The sequence below is a fragment of the Fusarium mangiferae genome (assembly GCF_900044065.1).
Source record: "Fusarium mangiferae strain MRC7560 genome assembly, contig: FMAN_scaffold005, whole genome shotgun sequence".
Lineage (NCBI taxonomy): Eukaryota > Fungi > Ascomycota > Sordariomycetes > Hypocreales > Nectriaceae > Fusarium > Fusarium mangiferae.
Window position 1 is genome coordinate 1,423,181 of NW_024573925.1, and position 18,116 is coordinate 1,441,296.

Below are 18,116 nucleotides of genomic sequence, written 5' to 3' on the forward strand. Positions count from 1 at the left end.
ACGCAAAATCGCTTCATGTAGCCTCATGTGTTAAATCCTTGAGCAGCGGGTCGATGCAGGCAGCAACCGAGACCGCAAACATGGATCATGAAATAAATCGAACAAACGAACCCACATGATTCCTGAAACCGAAAGACTCGATTGGTTCTTCCTTTAATTGTAAAGATCTGAAATGAAATCACTGCGACCCTACGGATACAATACATGTTTTGTGCATAACCGACCTGTGATTGAAGATGCAGCTATCCCCGGCTCCGAAATGACAACCCCTGTCACTGATCCAGGTCAACTCATTTGTTTAGTATAATCGCTGGAGCCAACCACGAACTGGTTTTCACAAACTTTGTACCAGTAGTCAACCGACGACCCCTTTCTCGAGTGGTAAGGGAGAGAAACTCTGGGGAAGATCTTCCGAGTAGGTTTATTAGTTTATTTTTATCGTATATTTAGATTACGAGCGAAACGATTATTATTTACTCCCTGTTTAACCGATAGTCGATAAAGAATCGTATCTAACAGATGCTTGCCCCAAGACAAGAAGTTAAAGGCTCAGTTACAGTTATACAAAACCAAGAAGCAACACCCACAGAAATAAACAATATTAGCTTGGAAACCAATAACATTGCCTTATAGTCGTATAGTGTTCAACCCGTTGATCAGACCCGGAGTGCACATTTCATACTTTCCTACCGAATCTCATTTAAATTTCTTGAATATTCCAACATCCCAGCTTGATAATCACATCAAAATTCTCCGTACACTAGGACAGCCAGACATCATCGGCAACTTTAGTAGCTTAGTTATTATCAACCATGGTTGGCAACGTTTAGCTATTAAGACGTTTCTGAAATATTTATTTTGGCAACGTCATGCCAACACTGATCATGACAATAGCTGTATCAAAGGCCTCTAAATTTCATACTGAGGCCAACATATAGGCGAGAACAATGGAACTATCCGTGCAGTTTCTCAAGCCCACCCTGGCATGTTAATACGTCTGAGTAGTCGTCGAGCCAAGATCTAGTGTTAAGCCAGCAACATCCTCATCTCCTTGCCAAAGCAATCAAGACACAAACCAACGACCACCGAGTTCTCGCCACTGGCCTTAAGAGCAAGAACACCGAATTTCATTTCAGTTCATGTCGATTGGAGAGAATTCGCTTGCTACCCGTCAAGTGGCCTAGAGGCAATGTGAACGTCATGGATTTGGAAGCATCAACCTTTGTGAACCCAATGACAGAGCGTGAGGCAAAACGATTCCCATTGAAAGTCTCAACGAAAAAAAGCTCCGAACTCTTCGAACTTCCTTCTCTCCCACCGCAGGAATAACTTCCAAGAGTCAATTAGTTTCGACATCTGTCTTTCTTATAACTAAGGTCACCGAGGTTATCGCCAGAAGAGGTGCCCCACCACGTCGGCTAATCCACGGCTTTCAGCAGCCCGTCTCAGCCAATCAGAATTGTCTTATTCCAGGTCGGCAAGCAAAGAGGCGAATCATTCAACATCAACCAAGAAAGCTTCGCTCCGCCAACGCCGTCAACCACGCCCGCGCCAATCTCCCCTCCTCAGGCCCTCTGATATCGTGCGATCGAGGTTCGCTCCTCTGCCGAATCGTTATCTCGCCCGAAATGCTCTCTTCCACGCGGTCCGCGGCTTCAATGGCCCTTCGAGGTGCGTGCCTTGAACTCTTCCGGCCAGGCGAGCTTTATAGCTCGAACAACGAATTCGATCATCGCGACGCCAATACATGTTACTGACTTCACTTGTCACAATAGTCAAGCCTAAAACTGCCATTGTTCCTTTCCGAACTACCGCTGCCGCCTTTACGACCAACTCCCGCCGCGATGCGAGCGCCCTCCAGACTCACTCCGCAACTGGTGTAGGAAAGGTTCGCAGAGAGGTTCCGCTACCCAGCGAGGTTGCTCCTAAGGGTGCCTTGCAGTATGCGCTGTATGTTAATCCTGCAACTTTACTTGAGTCGAGAAAATTGCTTTCGTTACCCAAATACTGGACCAGCACTAACCTGTTCCATTCAACAGGACCACACTTGATGCCGTCACCAACTGGGCTCGTCAGTCCTCCCTTTGGCCCATGACCTTCGGTCTGGCCTGCTGTGCCGTCGAAATGATGCACCTCTCCACCCCCCGATACGATCAGGATCGCCTCGGTATTATTTTCCGTGCTTCGCCACGACAATCCGACGTCATGATTGTTGCTGGAACTCTCACAAACAAGATGGCCCCTGCTCTTCGACAGGTTTACGACCAGATGCCTGATCCCCGCTGGGTTATTTCCATGGGTTCATGTGCTAATGGTGGCGGATACTACCACTACAGCTACTCTGTCGTCCGAGATATGTCCCCCCCCCCCCCTCGTTCATACAGCCCGGCTAACTCCCTAGAAAGCTGCGATCGTGTAGTCCCTGTTGACGTTTACGTGCCTGGCTGTCCTCCTACGAGTGAAGCATTGATGTACGGAATCTTCCAACTCCAACGGAAAATGAGGAACACTCGCATTACCCGACATTGGTACAGAAAGTAAGGGTTCAGAACAGAGGAGTCGATCAGAGATTTAGATTCAGCTGAATTGCGTCAATGCAGTACTTTCAGTGGATCTATTCAAGGGAAATGCAGTGGAATGGTTGTCGTTGAGGAAGATGGCGCCCATGGAAGCATGTACAATTTAAACAGCTCCATCTCCTATGTTAAAGTTTGTAGTATTTACTTTCCTTGCTGGAGGACAAGGAACCAAAGGCATTCTTCCCAGTTCATCAAAAACTTCACTCCACTTTGTAGTTGTGGATGGTCTATATCTCAAGCAAGCATGTCACCCAAAGGAGTAGCACCACCTTTTAGACACACCAAGCCGAGTGCTTATTGTTTAAGGGAATAGGCTGCCATCCACGACCACTGCGCTGATTTAAGATCGTGCCCTTTTGGTAAGTGTCGGCTTTGACTTTCAGGTGAGTTTGATAGAAGGGGAATTTGAGTTCCCCTTAATGTGAGCAGTCCTATCAGAAGAATCCTTAAATGTCGACAAGCATATTGGTTCCATAGACTTTGGTGTAAGGATGAAATTCTAGATCGGTCCTGGGTTCAGAGCATGGTAATATCAGCGGTGAGCATTTCTCCGTCTTGAATGGCATTTGGTTGACAGGAGCAAGATTGATCTTAATTAGTTTTCAACAAGAAATGAAATTGGTTACCTGGCCTTACTCTTCTTTTGCTATCATCTCTCCATCCCCCCCAGTCTTCATCCATTTGGTGATCTAATAAAAGGCGGTCTTTCTGGCGTAACTCTTGTTGTAGTCCGAGACTCGACGAGTCTCAACCGCGTCTTGGTTCGTACAGACAATCCTCACAAGCCTCGTAGATACCGCCGATTATCAGGTCGCGTTCTTGAGCGACGATAGTACTTACTGGAAGAAGGGGCAAGGAAGAAGATACGTTGAGTTGTCCCAGCCACCTTCGAAGATAGGCTCTATATAACTCTGACTCCATCTCTTCAGTAAGAATTGGCTTGATTTCGCGAAAGGTGTAGATAGCAATGTGGCTATCACGTCTTTCGAATTTGCTGAAATATCTAGGATGAGATATTTCTTATCCGGAGAAGCATTCTCAGAAGTGCTGTCTTCAGTCATGGCCGGACCATGTTGATGAGATGGGAGGTTGACATAGATCCTGTTATGGGGTAATATTTCTCGGTTTCAAGATTGAACTTGGCTAACTCGGACCCTAGCCCTGAAAGAGGGCTTGATTGCTTCTCAGTTCTGAGATTCCTTTTAGAATTGGTCATGCAAGGAGCAAGTACACGATCTCAACAGGAGGAGATCTTGAATGTTGAGGTCTTTAGTGGAAGAGGCTTGGACAGAGCGGTGATCAGGGGAGTGGAGGTTGATACAAGAAATGGGCGCCCAGGGAGAATGGCAGTCTACATGATTGATATCGCGTGTGTGGGTGTATAATAAGTGATCGTGGTGATGTGAAGCAGAGAAACCTTTTTATCACAGGAAGAAATGTCCGGGACTGAACCTAAGCTTATGATAATCCTTATGATAATTTTAGGATCTAGATAAAAGTTTAGTAAAGTTTATCCTAAGTTTAGGCTGCTAGCAATGTAGCAATGGAAATAAGCGCCGAGCATTTTGCTGCGCGCCATGATCAGAACCAGAATATTGACGATGAGCTATCTTTGAATGCTTCGTCAGACTAATATCCCTCTCAGTACTCTGGTATTGTGTTGATGGTGAGTTTCCGATGGTCGAACTCCTTGACCAGACCTTGGTGATAAGTATGGTGACCGAAATTCTTACGACTAATATTCTGACCGCCGTCGTGTTTACCCCTAACCCTCTCGACAATGGACCCCCTCAGACAGTTGTTCAACTCAGTAGAGTGCTATTACCCTTTCGTCTCCTTGCCTGCATGATGGATGAAGGAATAACTAAAAGGTACAGACCCAGCCTCCTTTTCAAGAGGCAAAACCGCTCAGCTAGCATAAATCCAATCGGCGACTTGCGTGATGCCCACACTTGCATCGAACACAACAAGATGTGCAAAGGTTTTTCTCCCTGAAATGACCTGACTGGAAACAGTTCTCACACATGATGGCCCTTGTGGTGAAATCGACCTTGCCGGAGATTTCTAGGAGTGACTGATGTTCTTCCAACTGCTCGATAAGCATCGAGAAGGAAGGTACTGTATCTGTTGTGTTTGGATCACAATGATGTTGCGTAGTCTGGTACGTTTTAATGCGGCAGTGAGATGGAATTCTTGGCTAAAGAGTCTCAGTCGATCCAAGTGTTGAAGATGGTGGCATCAGCTTAGAAGAGTTGAAAGTTCTTCGCCAGCTAAGTGACTTGCCAGACAATGAGGCCAACAGGTTTTGAGTTAGCTAGACATAATGGATCTAACAAAATAGTCTTAGCTATATGCTTTAATATCGCAAGATACTTTGTGCTGGAATTAAAGTGCATGGTATTTGAAAGCGCTATCCACTCATATGTCTACTGAGATTCTTCGTCCCTTAGTTGTCCAAAACCGGCTCTCATCTATTCTAGTACTGCAGAGAGCCAGGATACAAGCAAGTTGGTGCGGCTACTGATAGGTACCTCTGCGTGCAGGCTCTTACTGTACTTAAAACAAGCCGCATTCAGTTCCTGCAGAGAAGTCTCCAAGCTACTTTAACGATGACATTAGATGATAGTATCCTAATATCATCATAAACTATCATAAATTCAGCAAGTAGATACCCTAAAACTATCCTAAATTATCCTAAATTATCCTAATATCCTCTTTAATTCCCCATCAGACAATACAACACTTATACCCTACGACGGGAGCAGTTAAAATATACACTTCATAGACAAAAGCCATCAACTTTGGCAGGCCCTTTCTACCGAGTAAAGAGATACCTTCTGGTTATATAGACTCAAAGAGTGATTTGGTTAAGACTGAGATCTCAAGATGCCGAAATAGCTTTATAAAGCCTACTTTCATCACTCGTCCCTGAAATTCGTTTCCTCGAGTATCTTTAAGGTCTTGGTTCTCTGCGAAATCCTTCGTTCTCTGGAGCATTGTTGTGACAGTTGACTATAGGGAGCGTAATACCTGGTCTGAGGAAAGGGGTGATATCTCTTGGCAGTTCTTCTGTTGCAGATATTAGCCCATTTCTGGGCAAAGGGATCTGATACAACTGGATCCTGTGGTTCATCAGAAATTTCATCGTCAGAAACCCCCTCAGCCAGGTCGATGTCCTCGTAGGGGTTAGCTCGGTCAATATCTTCTCGATTACGGGCTGCGCCATCGTCTTGTCGGTCCTCTCTAATGGGAGGTGAACTCCGATGACGCCTTACTGGAACAACGAAGTTCAAAAATAAAGTTGTAGTAGTCCACCTGATGAATTACGCTTGCACTTAATCTTGGTAGGAAAGCGTAAAGACAGCTAGATGGTGTCTCAACCAGGGAGAAAGCCAAGTCCATTGTGGCAGACAACATTTTCATTGCTATACACGCAGGACACATCTCGTTTCTTCTCAAGATGTACACCAGGTCGCTTAGATGGGAAGTGATCCATCGTTATGTTGTTTCTCTCCAAGATAGGTACAAAACAAGGCCGATATTGAAGGTGTCTGCATGGAAGATGGATCCGCTCAAGTAAGTTATACTCTGCTAAGCAAACAAAACCTTTGGTTTTGGATGCGTTCGTTGCTTACTGTTACTGATTGATATCACGTCGAGTGTCCGCATATTTCTGGCTAATAAGTACTAGAGCTAACGTAGATATCAACCGAGCATGGCTCGCGGGGATCCAATAGAACACAAATGGAAGAATTGTGCTTATGGAGTTACTTTGCGTAGCGGCAAACCTGGGCCATCAGGGGCCGACTTCAAAACCTCTCCGGGCCACATGAGGAGAGCACAATAGAAAGATCACAAGTTGCATTTATTTTTCGGCACTTATTATCAATCCCTCCTATCATTCTCCACCGCTTAGAGATCTCACCTTTAACCTCATTCTCTACCCTCTTTAAATCATCCAGTTATTAACTTCACATCTCATCCTTTTGCAGGCTTCCTTTAAAGCTCTATAATTAGCTTACAGACTCTAAAGATTGGCTTTTATAGCCTTTAGGATATAATAACTATAATAAGACAAGCTATACACTCAAGGTCTAGCCACATGGCACCTGTGTGTGCGCATCCAGATAAATAGACAACCAAGAAAGAAGATTAATTCACTACAGCTATTTGGATGGAAGGAATAGCAAAAAGAGACTCCGGTACAGGGAATCGAACCCTGGGCTCCGCGGAACTTATCTCTCAGGTTATGAGAGCGCGAAATGTTAGCCACTACACCATACCGGATCGATATAAGGCTTTGTTGAGAAAGAACCACATTACGGGCCTCCAACTGGAACTGATTGCGTAGTTTGCTAAGATCTACGATCAGTTCTACTCAATGCTCAATACTGCTTTGGGGACAGGGCCATGCAAATTGGAACTTCTGAATCTGGCTTGATTGTCGACTGGGCTTAGATACTCAAGTCCAATGATCCTGCAGCGCATGGGGAACAGTTGCTACACCTAGACAGAACCCCTTCATGACGCTATCAAAAGCATGAGAGAAACCACCAAACTTGAGGACATTGAATGAACCTTTATGGTCCTTGACGACCGACCCATGAACACGGCCGACTGGTAGAATAGGAGCACTGCTTCAGGGACATCTTTGGGGGGCCTGGAACTGCCTTGAAGAGAACCACTGAAGCAAAATTAAATGGGATTCAAGGTATGCTTTGGAGTTTCTTTGTTTTTGGATCTGAATGGATCAATCTTTTGATAGTTAGGACATACCACTATCCCTCCCACCAACATACCACCCCAACCAGTCATTAGCCAGAGACAACACACACACAAGAAGTTTGAAACACTTGACAGAGGTCAGCTTTCTTTAGCGAATCCACTGAGTCGGCAAGGACGGAAAACCTGTAAGAGACGCCACGATGGCCCCCTTGGTATGTCCCACGAAGATGTATAACTCTACCTACATATTATACAGCGATGATCCTACAACAGGCTTAACCCCTGACCAAGCAATTTTATGTCCTGTTAAGTCGATGTCAAAATAGAGTTGATTCTGCCCCGTGACCGAGAAGTTTGGGTTCCTACTTTTTGACATGAACAAACTAGCACCGCAACCCGATCGCGACCCCTTTGCTGATAAACTTGGTGGCCCTGGTCCTACTCAACCAGCTAAGTCGACCCTAATTGCTACAGAAAGAGCTCGCTTGGTTTGTGTTGACGTTGATTTGTTACACATCCTCACTGTCAACGATGTCCGTTTTCACAACAAACTGAGACTAACAACTAATGCCACACATACTATGGCTAGTCAAGGTAGTGCTTTTCGTGACGTGCTCAAGAGCATTGAAAGCCTCTTTGCAACCAGTCTGTAGTTCTTCCATAACTACTGCCCAAAAAAGCCTCGGCCCCCTCGCTCTTCGTCTAGATTAAGCGTTCACCCCACGAGCAACTGTCACATTATCAGACTGGAGCCGCCTTTGACTGGCATATTCTCCGAACACTTTGCAATGAGCTCCAAGGACCCTTTGAACCTGTGACCTGACAGTGTGCGTCTGGATCCGTGTGGGAGCGATTTGAAGCTACAGCAGAGACAATGTGAAAGCCAACGCCTGCCGTTCAATCAAGAACTGGTCGCAGAAGGACCACATAAGAGCAACGATGAAGACCAGTTTTATTGGGACTGAGTCGTCAGTAGATTCCTCAGGGCATTATCTCTAACAAACGTGGGCGGCATCCTTTTTATTTACGCCCACCACAATGGGTCTACTTTTATCAACCTGGAATGGCATGAGTTCTGCGCCTTTGTGCTGCCGAAGGTTCTCTCAAACACAGCTCATGTTATCCCCTAGGTATGTCACTGAAGTGTTTTTCGTCGATTAATAGACAGCCTTATTTCTGAGAAGTAAGCCATTATCAAGATATTGCAAAATATCCTCCCGAGTTTCAAGAGCCATTCGAAATTGGCCATCAAAGTGATTCAGGGGTAAGCCAAGACCTACTACACTCCACAAAGACCACCTTAGCTGGAAAACAACAGAATTGAGATTATATACATGAGATAACGCCGAAGTCTACTACACGTGTTATGTCAAGTTTGGCACGAGTTCTTGGAGTTCTTACCCTTGCGGTGCCGTGGCACTGTCAACGACTGCCAACAACCGTCCATTGAATCACTCACGGCCAACAACCTCAACCTTAGGGCAAACGAACCCCCATTTCGTATGCGCACAGAGTTGAAACTGTGCTCTATTGCTATAAAGCCCCCTCCCTCCACCTTCCCCCCCTCCTCTCCTCTTCTCCTCTTCTCCTCAGCATCAGCATCAGCATCACCACAACCTGGTAAGTACAGTGTTCCCATACGCGAGCCCCGGACTTACTGAGGACAACATAACTCTGACGCTTCGAAATAGCAGTGACAGGTACTACTCTGCCCCGTGATGTTGGGGGTCGCTCAAGAAGAGGAGAATGAGTTCCATGGCCAACCCCCAAGCCAGCCAGAGTCATCTCTGGTAATCGCCACTCAATTCTGAGTAAAAGACAGGGCCTAAGAAACTGGTCCCCTCTGGCACGCAACCAAGCGTACCGCATTTCGTGCTGGCATCGATTGCGGAGTTTACTTTTTCCAATGTCCCTTCTAATGAGACACACCCTGCTCAAACAAGAAACTTGTAAGTACACCAAGCAAATGACGAATACATTCAAAATGCTAATATCTCAGGATTTGATCTGATCAGATTCAAGCAGATGTCGATTCTTCGGACACCTATCCTGCGACAAAAACACTCCGTTCCCTTCACATTAGCATTGTCTTTCCATCTCTATACCCAACATCAAATCCGACATGAAAACGACCTCTTCCCCAGTTCCGGTTTTCACACCGCGGTTTTCGCACAAAGAATTCCTTCTTTTACGTGGAAAATCTATTTCCGTTTTGTTTCCAAGATCAGCAGCAAAGTATTTCCTTCACAAATTCTCTTCACAAAACCCAGCTCGGACCTACGTATCTACGGCAGCCTGAGGATAAACTGCATAGCATGAAAACTGCTGGTTGGTTGGCTCAAAAAGCAACACGAGCCAGAGACTCGTCCTTATTGTCTCTAGTATACCTCATGCAATAATAAACTTTGCACCAGGTTTGAGGCGCGCGTCGGACGAAACGCGCTTAACTGTACCTCGTCCATCACCACGTTGCCCCCCAATTTTCGGGTTGGTGTTTGGGTTTCTTTTTTCTTTTCGCCTTCTATGACCATTATCGATTGCCAACAGCTATCGTATGGATCACCGAACACCACCACTGTTTTCATAACTTTCTATGCCTTCCCGACCCTTCTCCTCCGCCTTTCCGCCCCTTCACACACTCATCTCTGTCATCGTTTATATGGAATCCAGGCTCTTTACAGCCCGAGACTCGCCATCCCTTCCATCAAGGTGTGTTTTGTCACAGGATAAATCGCAATCTGGGTGAGATTGATACAGAGGCGGGTAGCTCAGCAACCGGTGTGGCTGGCGCTAGATCACCTTGGTGGGTATAGTCAACAGCAACGATGTCTGGAGATACGATGCCTTTCTTCTTCAAGATATCGATGTCCAGATCATCTGGCTTCCTTACTCGTGGTGGTTGGACCAGGAGACTCATGGGAACCAACCTCCTGCTGGGCCATCCTGATCAACTCTCCATGAGACAAGAGGCTGAATTGTTTTAGTGCAATGCCCTCGCACGAGTTGATACAACTAGGTTGTCTTCTGTCGAACGGAGCCATATGCGTTGGCACCCTGTATTTTCGCTTTCGGTGGACTGGATACAGCTTAGAGTTCCTGGTCACAACATTACCCACAAACCTCGCCAAGTTCAATCAAGGAGATCAGACCATCGTCGGAATGATCGAACAGCATTGTTCTACCGAAAACTCAAATACATCCTCTCCCAGGCTTGCATCCAATACCAAGTTGGTCACACAGAGTGATGAGCTCAGCTTCGGGATATAGTCTGCGGTTGCACGTTCTTTAACAGTATCGGGACTTGACCCTCATTTCCTCCGCCAGCAAGACTCATGCCCACAGTCTTGTTCAGCCAAGTCGCATTCTTTCTTTCAATCGTTGATTGTCTCATCACATCCCAAGCCAACACTCTCAAGGGCTCGGAGTACGTGACTCAGCTGGCTATGACGGAACGGATGTTATATCTGAATTGCCAGGATCAGAATACGGGTTGCTGGACGCCCGAGTCAACCAACACAATCTCTGTTACGCATCGGCTGGCGGATGGAAACCTTTATCCAACGGAATTCTTGATGACACGTGCTGTGTCTCCTTGGCTGCACCTTCAAACTTCACCAACCAATTGCCCATCATTTGTAAGTCGTCGCCGTGGCAGTCTTGTATTGCTTTCGTATATCTAATGTGCTTCCCCTCAGTCATTTCAGCTCTAACCTGTTGGTCTGTTTCCATCTCCAGTCCAGCTTCACTCGCGTGCTTGCTGCATCGACAACCACGAGTTGTTGCGCTGCGGACCGATTCTGGCTCAACACATTCGCCTCTTCCGGGTTGTCGACGGCAACTGATATCGATCGGACGTTCCTTGCTGCGACATCCAGATCCTGTACATGATGCGCAACGTTGGGAGATTGTGACAGAAAATTGAACTCGCGTCTGGACAATTGATACTCCATGAAGCACACTCAGACGCCAAGTGGTACATCAGGTTCAACATCAAGCACACCCAGACCCAGGTAGACGCGTAGACGACTTCTGCTGTCAACCATAGCTCATGATGGAGTCGAGAAAGCATGTGTCGTTGGTGCCGATAAGCACTTCGAAGTTGGAGACAACCAGGCGTTGGCAGATATAGAAAACATGCGAGTCTATCGATCGGATCGGGGTTGAAGAGAAGGGGTTACTATTTAGCACAGATGATCATCCAACTATAGATACACGAGGACTATGCAGGTATTCCGGATTACACAGACTGTACTTGAATCGAAGTCTTGCCCTGAAGTTGTCATCCCTTGTTCATGTTGCAGTGACTCTATTCCTAATCATTTTTTGAACCGCCCATTCCTTGGGCCCAATAAGGAGAGAAAAAGCCATTCACCAGCAGATAATTGGACCTTGATGTAAATGAAACGTGGTTGATTGGCAGATAGAAGCTAACTCCCAGGCCCTTTCACACACTCCTGTGCACCTATAGAATCTACTGTATTCCGGTTATTCATAGGATCTAGAGTGGCTCTTCTTGCTCCGCTGTACATGGAATCTTCAAGGAGTCGATGATGTACGATTGGCTGGGGGAGACCAAAGGGCTCGCATCGTGAAGAAGGCCACCACCCCCATCACAAAAATACTGCTCAAAGTGGGTGATGTTGACTCTCTAGTCTTATTGACATTTCTAGGCACAAGATCTTTATGAAGTACACCTCTGATACGCCCCTATCCATGGAGATAATGGTTGAACTCCCCAACCGTCTGTGTTGAACGCACCCAAATATCAGTATGCAACGCCGATATGCACCAATTTTCCCTTCATCTTAGTCTATCGTCTTGTCGTGAAGAAGTTTCTAGGCCTTTTCTTTCTCCTTTTCATCCCCAAATTCATCTCCAAACTCCTCAACAATCCAGAGACAAAACTTCTCCCACTCGATCTGCCACTCTTGCATTCTCTTGGCCTTGACATTCGTCCCAAGACTAGCTTGTTTGATGTCGTTGATCCAGTCAGTCTGGCTCTGATCCTCAAAAGCGGCCCATCTAACGCTGTTCTCCGCGAGACTGCCAAGGCCTGCAAGACCAAGGTTCTTCCACCCCTGGAGAGCCTGCCAGAAGTCGTGTGACATGCCGGCTGTGTCTTGCCCGAGCATAGCGGGATCATCGTTACACAGACTGCAAGCAACACCACGGGCCAAAAGGGCGGGCAGGGGATGGGCTGTTACGGAGCCACAGAGGCGGAGAACCTCGTTCGAGATGGGGCACGATTCGATGAGAATACGTTTCTCCTTGACCATATCGATCAACAGGGGGTGCTTGAAGAGACTGAAGCCGTGGCCGATGCGTCGGGTGCCAAGCAAGATCGCATCAAACAAATTGGCATCAGTGTCAGTGCCATCCCCAAGTGTCTCTCCTGCATGGAAGAAGAAGGGGAGGTTGACGCCTTCCATGGCGCACTGCTTGCGGAACCAGAAAAGCTCGGGGAGCAGATCAGAAAGGGGTCGACCCAAATCTTCGGGTCCAACCAAATCATAACCAGCAATGAGGTCAGGGAAAGCAATCTTGGTAGCGATGCAGCAGTCCATGTTCTCTACGATCAGACGGGTCGGCCAGCTTCTCAGGCAAGTCCAGATAGTGGTGAGACCCCAGAAACCCTTGCCCTCCGGCGATTTCTTGAAGTTATCGATTTCCTCGCGCAGAACCTCAAACATGTGAATGTAGTCTTTCTCAGGCTCCTCTTGCTTATCACGGCAGTAGTTAAGTGGCCAAGTGAATCTATGATTGTTAGAACAAGATCGGAATTGCTGACTTATGACTTACCGAAGCTCAGCCCAGTTGACACCATCATCTTTGAGGTTCCTCATGAGCTCGCGGAGGAAGATACGGAACATGGGTTCATAATGAATGATGGTGGCGCACACGAGGAAACACTTCCCAAACTTGACCCAAATAGCATCGACTCCATGGTGTTGCTCATGGCTGTCTGTGACGGAAAGAGTGCATCGACCCTTCAGCCACTTGAGAAAGCCGGATCGTCCACCATGGGGGAACTCATCTGCCGCCTTTGGAAGTGGCACAAAAGCATCAGGCTTGTAGCTCTCTTCCCAAATAGATCCATCAGTGTCCGCCTTGGTTCTGTATCGGAAGCTAGGAACTGCATCCTCTCGAGATTCTTCAGTGTTAAGAGGTCGGTCGCTACACATGTGCATTCCTGGCATTTTCAGAAGCTCGTCAAAGAGAAAGTCAAAGTTGACCATGGCATCCATGTGAGAATGAAGTAGGGCTCCCTTTGGCATGCGTCGAACAATCTTCCAAAGGTTGGTCTTCTCCATGCGATCTTTTGCCAGCATGAACATCATTCCGGGAAAGATGCACTCGTTTCCGGCTTGGGCTAGCTCTTCCTCAACTTGAGGGGTCCAGATGGAGTCATTCTCCTGGTCGCGGATGCGGTCGACAATGTCACTCGCGCGCTTGGCAATAGGTGAAAGAGAGGCTCTGAATGAAGCATCTGTGCGAGACTTTTGTTCTTGACTCATGAGGTTTGCTCGGCCTGTGAGATATTGCTGAAGGAAGGGGTCCGAGAGTGAGGGGATGTCTTGAGAGACTTCCTCCCACTCTTCATTGGACATGGTATGTTCGTCCGCCATGATTCCTTGATTGATTGGAGGAAGCAGTTGCTCTCAAGTGTTCGGTGGAGGTTTATGAATAAGTTAGACCTAGAAGTCGCCCGCGAGCGGTGAAACGGTAAGATACTGTAGGTGGATTAGGCAGGTCGGGGGAGCGTGCTAAGCAGAAGATAGCTGAAGTCAGATGAGCTGCTTATGATAACGAAGGATCAAAACAAGAACACGTCAGATGTGATGAGACATGATTTGATGAAGAATATGGCACATCAACGTAGAAAAACGCACTGTTAGAGGTAAAGTGAAGCGTTGAATGTAGATTGAGGATGTGACGTAGAGGCACAGACGGTTACGCTTTGAGTTGAGCGTAACAAACGGTGCATCATCACTCCAAGGCCTTCGCCGATAACCGACATCTTGTTCCACGTGACTGTGAAGGCGTTGCACCCGCAGCGTGATTAACCGTTTTACGGCCCCTGATTGGCTGAGCTAGTCTCACAGCTCACAGTAGGTAGACGCACCTTCATCACCTCCAGGATCCATGCATCGTCACACTTGACTCCCTGCAACCAATCTTCTCCTCAAGATGTTCTCCCTGGCAGTCTGTGGCTGGACGCATGAAATGAAGCTATCCCCCGCTTTCTATCCTGCGGTGAAGAAGGATATCCCTGGCCTGTCACCCACCTTGTGCCTTGCATCTCGGAGCATGAACGGCATAGCACCAACAATCACGTCGAATGTCACTCTGCTAATTAGTTCGCGGCTGTTCCTGACAAGCCATTCGCTCCTGAGAATGGCCCTAGTTTTGTTCGTCCTATAGCGCGAAACCCCGAGACTCCCAATGGAAATCGTCACGTCCATCACTTGGAATCACCTGCACGGGACATCACAGCTCTAGAGACCGACTTTTCACGATAAATGTGACTTTCTGCTGACCATCGCGAGCCAAGTGGCTTCCTTTCTGACTCAATCCTTCGACCAACGTGCATTCTCACATTCGGTTGGATGCCTTTGAATGGATTTATTTCTGCTGATCCTTAATGAAGCCGAGCCCGACGGGTGATGGATAATGAGGTCTCCAGAATTATAAAAGGTGAGGGAATTCTTGTGATGTCTACGATGTTTGAGTTCTCTATTACTATCTTTAACAATTGAGCTGGACTCAATAATATTACAAGTTTGTCCTATACTTAATTTACACTGCTCACATCATCCATCATACCCTTCACCTCAAGATGAAGTCATCCACTCTGGTCACTCTCTTGTGCTCCATGGCCACAGCTGCAGTTATCCCTCGTGATACTGTCTTCGATGGCCATTGCTGCTTCACGTTACAAGATGTGGCAACTAGTGCTACAGTCCAACAAAACAGCGACGGCAACTTGCTGCTTAATGCCGGCAAAACCAACGGCTTCTACTGTATCGATCTATCCAATTCTCAAGACATCCTTCGAGACAACGCCTTCAACGCTTGCTTTCTCAGCCCAAGCGGTGCTCTCAAATGCGTCGATCCGACGCCTGGTTTCCAATCATGGACGTTACAAAAGAGTGGCAGCAACACGCTTCTTCAGCACGATGGAGGAAGCACGTTCAACTCCTGCTCAAAGACGTCTACGAGTTCAAAGGGTACTGTTCTGTATGGAGACAAACACACAGATGCTACGACGTGTAAGAAGGTTACACTGAAGGCGAAGCATTTTAAGGGCACATGCAAGAGTCTGCAGGGTTGATGGGGATAGGCGTACAACAATTTGATACCCATTCTTTACATTTGGTTCAACATTCTTGATTTCTCTTGAGCTTTCATTTTATATATAACAAGAACAGCGTTGGCCCCAGATTCGCAAAGATGAGTGACATGATACAGCCATAAATTAATGCCAATGGTGCTGTCAAAGCTTGGCAAAGATCTCGTTTCCAGAACTTCCATACACAACTGCGAAGTCCTTTGCAAGCTGTTCTCGAGCTGAGACCTTTTCTCGCTTCGTAGTGACATTCTTCCCTTCCAAGAACCGATGGAAAATGTCCAGTGACACTTGATCACCGTCACTACCAGCGTCAACATAGAGCAGAACAGACACCAGTAAATCTGCCACAGCCCAGAGAACTTCCCTAGCATCTCCCATTAATTCTGCCTGCGATTCTCGTTCAATACGCTGCCTCAGACTCCTCCAAACGTCCAAAGGGTTCAAGCCTTCAGGCCAAGATACCTTTCCTTGAAATGCCGTACCTTTCTTAATGGAGTCTTCGAGGGCGTTCAGAGTGTCCTGACCAGCCTTTGGATGCTTAATAGCCCTCAAGAAGTCAGTGCTCAAAACATCTGTTGTGCCCTCCCAGATAGGCAGTACAGCACAATCGCGATGGAGGCGGGCGATATTGAGGTACTCTTGTTCTTCATTGGCAAGGTACCCAACACCACCGAGCGCCTCCATACAAGAGAAGAGTAGTTGTACAGATGCTTTGCAAACGTAAGCTTTTGTGAGCTGAGTAAGAACCCGAATCAATGGCGCAGCATGTTGTGCAGAAGGTGTCAACGCCTCTAGCGCAGATGAAATATTTGCATCTGGCGCCATGTCATGCTCCGAAACGCCAAGGACATATGATGTAAAAATGGTAAGAAGCATAAGGCCGCGATACTCGGAAGATATCTTTGAAAGGGTTCTCATGTGTAATGAACTCTCTGTGAGCTTCATTCGAGTTCCCTTTCCGCCACCAACCTCTCGAACTTGAGCATATGCTCTTGCGATGGCAAGTCCTCTTCCTAAATAACCCACAGCAGCAACCGAAGAGTGAACTCGAGTCAAGGTCAAAATTGTTGCGATTTCCTGGATCCCTCGGCCTTCTTGCCCTACAAGCCATGCTCGCATGTCCTGGAGAACTAGTTCAGCTGTTGGGAGACTCTGTGTGCCTGATTTGTTTTTCAAGCGCTGGATCCTAACTCCATTAAGTTGCTCCCCGTTGCTTTTCGGAAGTCCCGTGGCTGTGGTAGCACTCGCATCGTGCTTGTACATGGGAGCCATAAAGGTTGACAGTCCGCCTCTAGATGTTCGAGCAAGGAGGACAGTCATTCTTGAGTCCGTTGCTGACGAAAACCATTTGAAGCCATTGATACTCCATGGTCCTAATGGTATATCTTCATCCTTCGAGGCGAGCTGGATCTCAGAAGTTGGCATGTGCACTGCTGTTGTTTCGGTCAACGACACATCACTGCCCCCTGTTCGCTCAGTCATCCACTGGCCACTGGTCCAGGCACTCTGTGGATCTCGTGTGGTTAGATGATTGAAAGCGTTCTCGAATACTTTCTTTTGCTCATCTGTGAGTTTTGCAACGACTTCTGGGCTACTAAGGTGTGTTTGTAGAAGTCGAGCAGCGCCATCCTGCATAGCGGAAGGACAACCGACATTGGCACACGATGGCGTCCAAAGTTGTATGCGCATGAACTGGTATGCCCTTGCAAATGCCCCAAATGGAGTATCATATCCAGCGGCGACAAATCTAGACATGTCAATAGCTGATCAGTCAACAACGTAGATGTCTTACCCTCGGGACAGACCAAAATTCTGAAGACCACGCCACCCTTCACCAGTGACTAAATCACCCTTCCACTGGCCGAAAACATCACGACCTGATCCTTTAAGGAAGGGTTTGTTATGTTCAGCATCCGTGATCCAAGCAAAAACTTGGTCGCAGAGGACATCAGCTCCAAGTGAAGCCAATTCAGCTTGGACTTGCTGAACGATTTGCTGTGGAAGAAACACTGCAAAGACAAGTAAGCACAGGCCTCGAGTAATATTAGTTGGCCTTAAACTGACACTTAAAGCATCTCTGAAAGGTCACATCATCATGAAACTGATTGTTCAGCACGGGAGGCTTCTGAAAGAAGCCCTTATCTGCGCCTGAAGCCTCCATGATTGAACGGGGTGAGAGAAGACAAATTTGAACATGTTGGATCCCGCCCGAGGCTGCTTTATTTTATCACTGTTGGTCTGCACTGCTCACACTTGTCAGAGCATTCAATCACAAGCCATCGACTACATCTCATCGGGGACCTCCAGTGGGGTCAGACCTCCAACTCGAGCCAGTATTCCGCCATTTTGGGTAAGTCGTGCGGAAGAGATTCCGGGTTCATGGACTTCTGGTGTTTTCATCGCGGAACTAAGAGCCAGAAACGGAATGTGAACCATGATCGTTGGTGGGATTATGCATGTTT

At 47.1% G+C, this 18,116-nt stretch overlaps 4 protein-coding genes and 1 non-coding gene across 5 annotated transcripts; 2 read left to right on the plus strand and 3 right to left on the minus strand.

The window, feature by feature from the left end:
* Nucleotides 1-1,628: 1,628 nt before the first annotated feature.
* Nucleotides 1,629-2,541, plus strand: FMAN_07417 (putative NADH-ubiquinone oxidoreductase 19.3 kDa subunit, mitochondrial precursor; the record flags this gene model as incomplete). The annotated part of the gene is made up of 3 exons (XM_041831037.1): nt 1,629-1,671; nt 1,776-1,950; nt 2,040-2,541. The coding sequence occupies 3 exons, from the start codon at nt 1,629-1,631 to the stop codon at nt 2,539-2,541; spliced, it is 720 nt and encodes a 239-aa protein (XP_041681641.1).
* A 4,235-nt stretch (nt 2,542-6,776) lies between these two features.
* On the minus strand, nt 6,777-6,866 carry tRNA. The gene is given in 2 exon segments: nt 6,777-6,811; nt 6,830-6,866. It is a non-coding gene; the product is annotated as a tRNA-Glu (tRNA).
* Nucleotides 6,867-12,139: 5,273 nt separating this feature from the next.
* On the minus strand, nt 12,140-13,930 carry FMAN_07418 (uncharacterized protein; the record flags this gene model as incomplete). The annotated part of the gene is made up of 2 exons (XM_041831038.1): nt 12,140-13,058; nt 13,104-13,930. The coding sequence occupies 2 exons, from the start codon at nt 13,928-13,930 to the stop codon at nt 12,140-12,142; spliced, it is 1,746 nt and encodes a 581-aa protein (XP_041681642.1).
* Nucleotides 13,931-15,141: 1,211 nt separating this feature from the next.
* FMAN_07419 (uncharacterized protein) lies at nt 15,142-15,636 on the plus strand (the record flags this gene model as incomplete). Its single annotated transcript, XM_041831039.1, has 1 exon — nt 15,142-15,636. One exon carries the CDS (start codon nt 15,142-15,144, stop codon nt 15,634-15,636), a length of 495 nt encoding a protein of 164 aa, XP_041681643.1.
* Nucleotides 15,637-15,798: 162 nt separating this feature from the next.
* FMAN_07420 (uncharacterized protein) lies at nt 15,799-17,815 on the minus strand (the record flags this gene model as incomplete). The annotated part of the gene is made up of 3 exons (XM_041831040.1): nt 15,799-17,401; nt 17,447-17,663; nt 17,719-17,815. The coding sequence occupies 3 exons, from the start codon at nt 17,813-17,815 to the stop codon at nt 15,799-15,801; spliced, it is 1,917 nt and encodes a 638-aa protein (XP_041681644.1).
* Nucleotides 17,816-18,116: the final 301 nt, after the last annotated feature.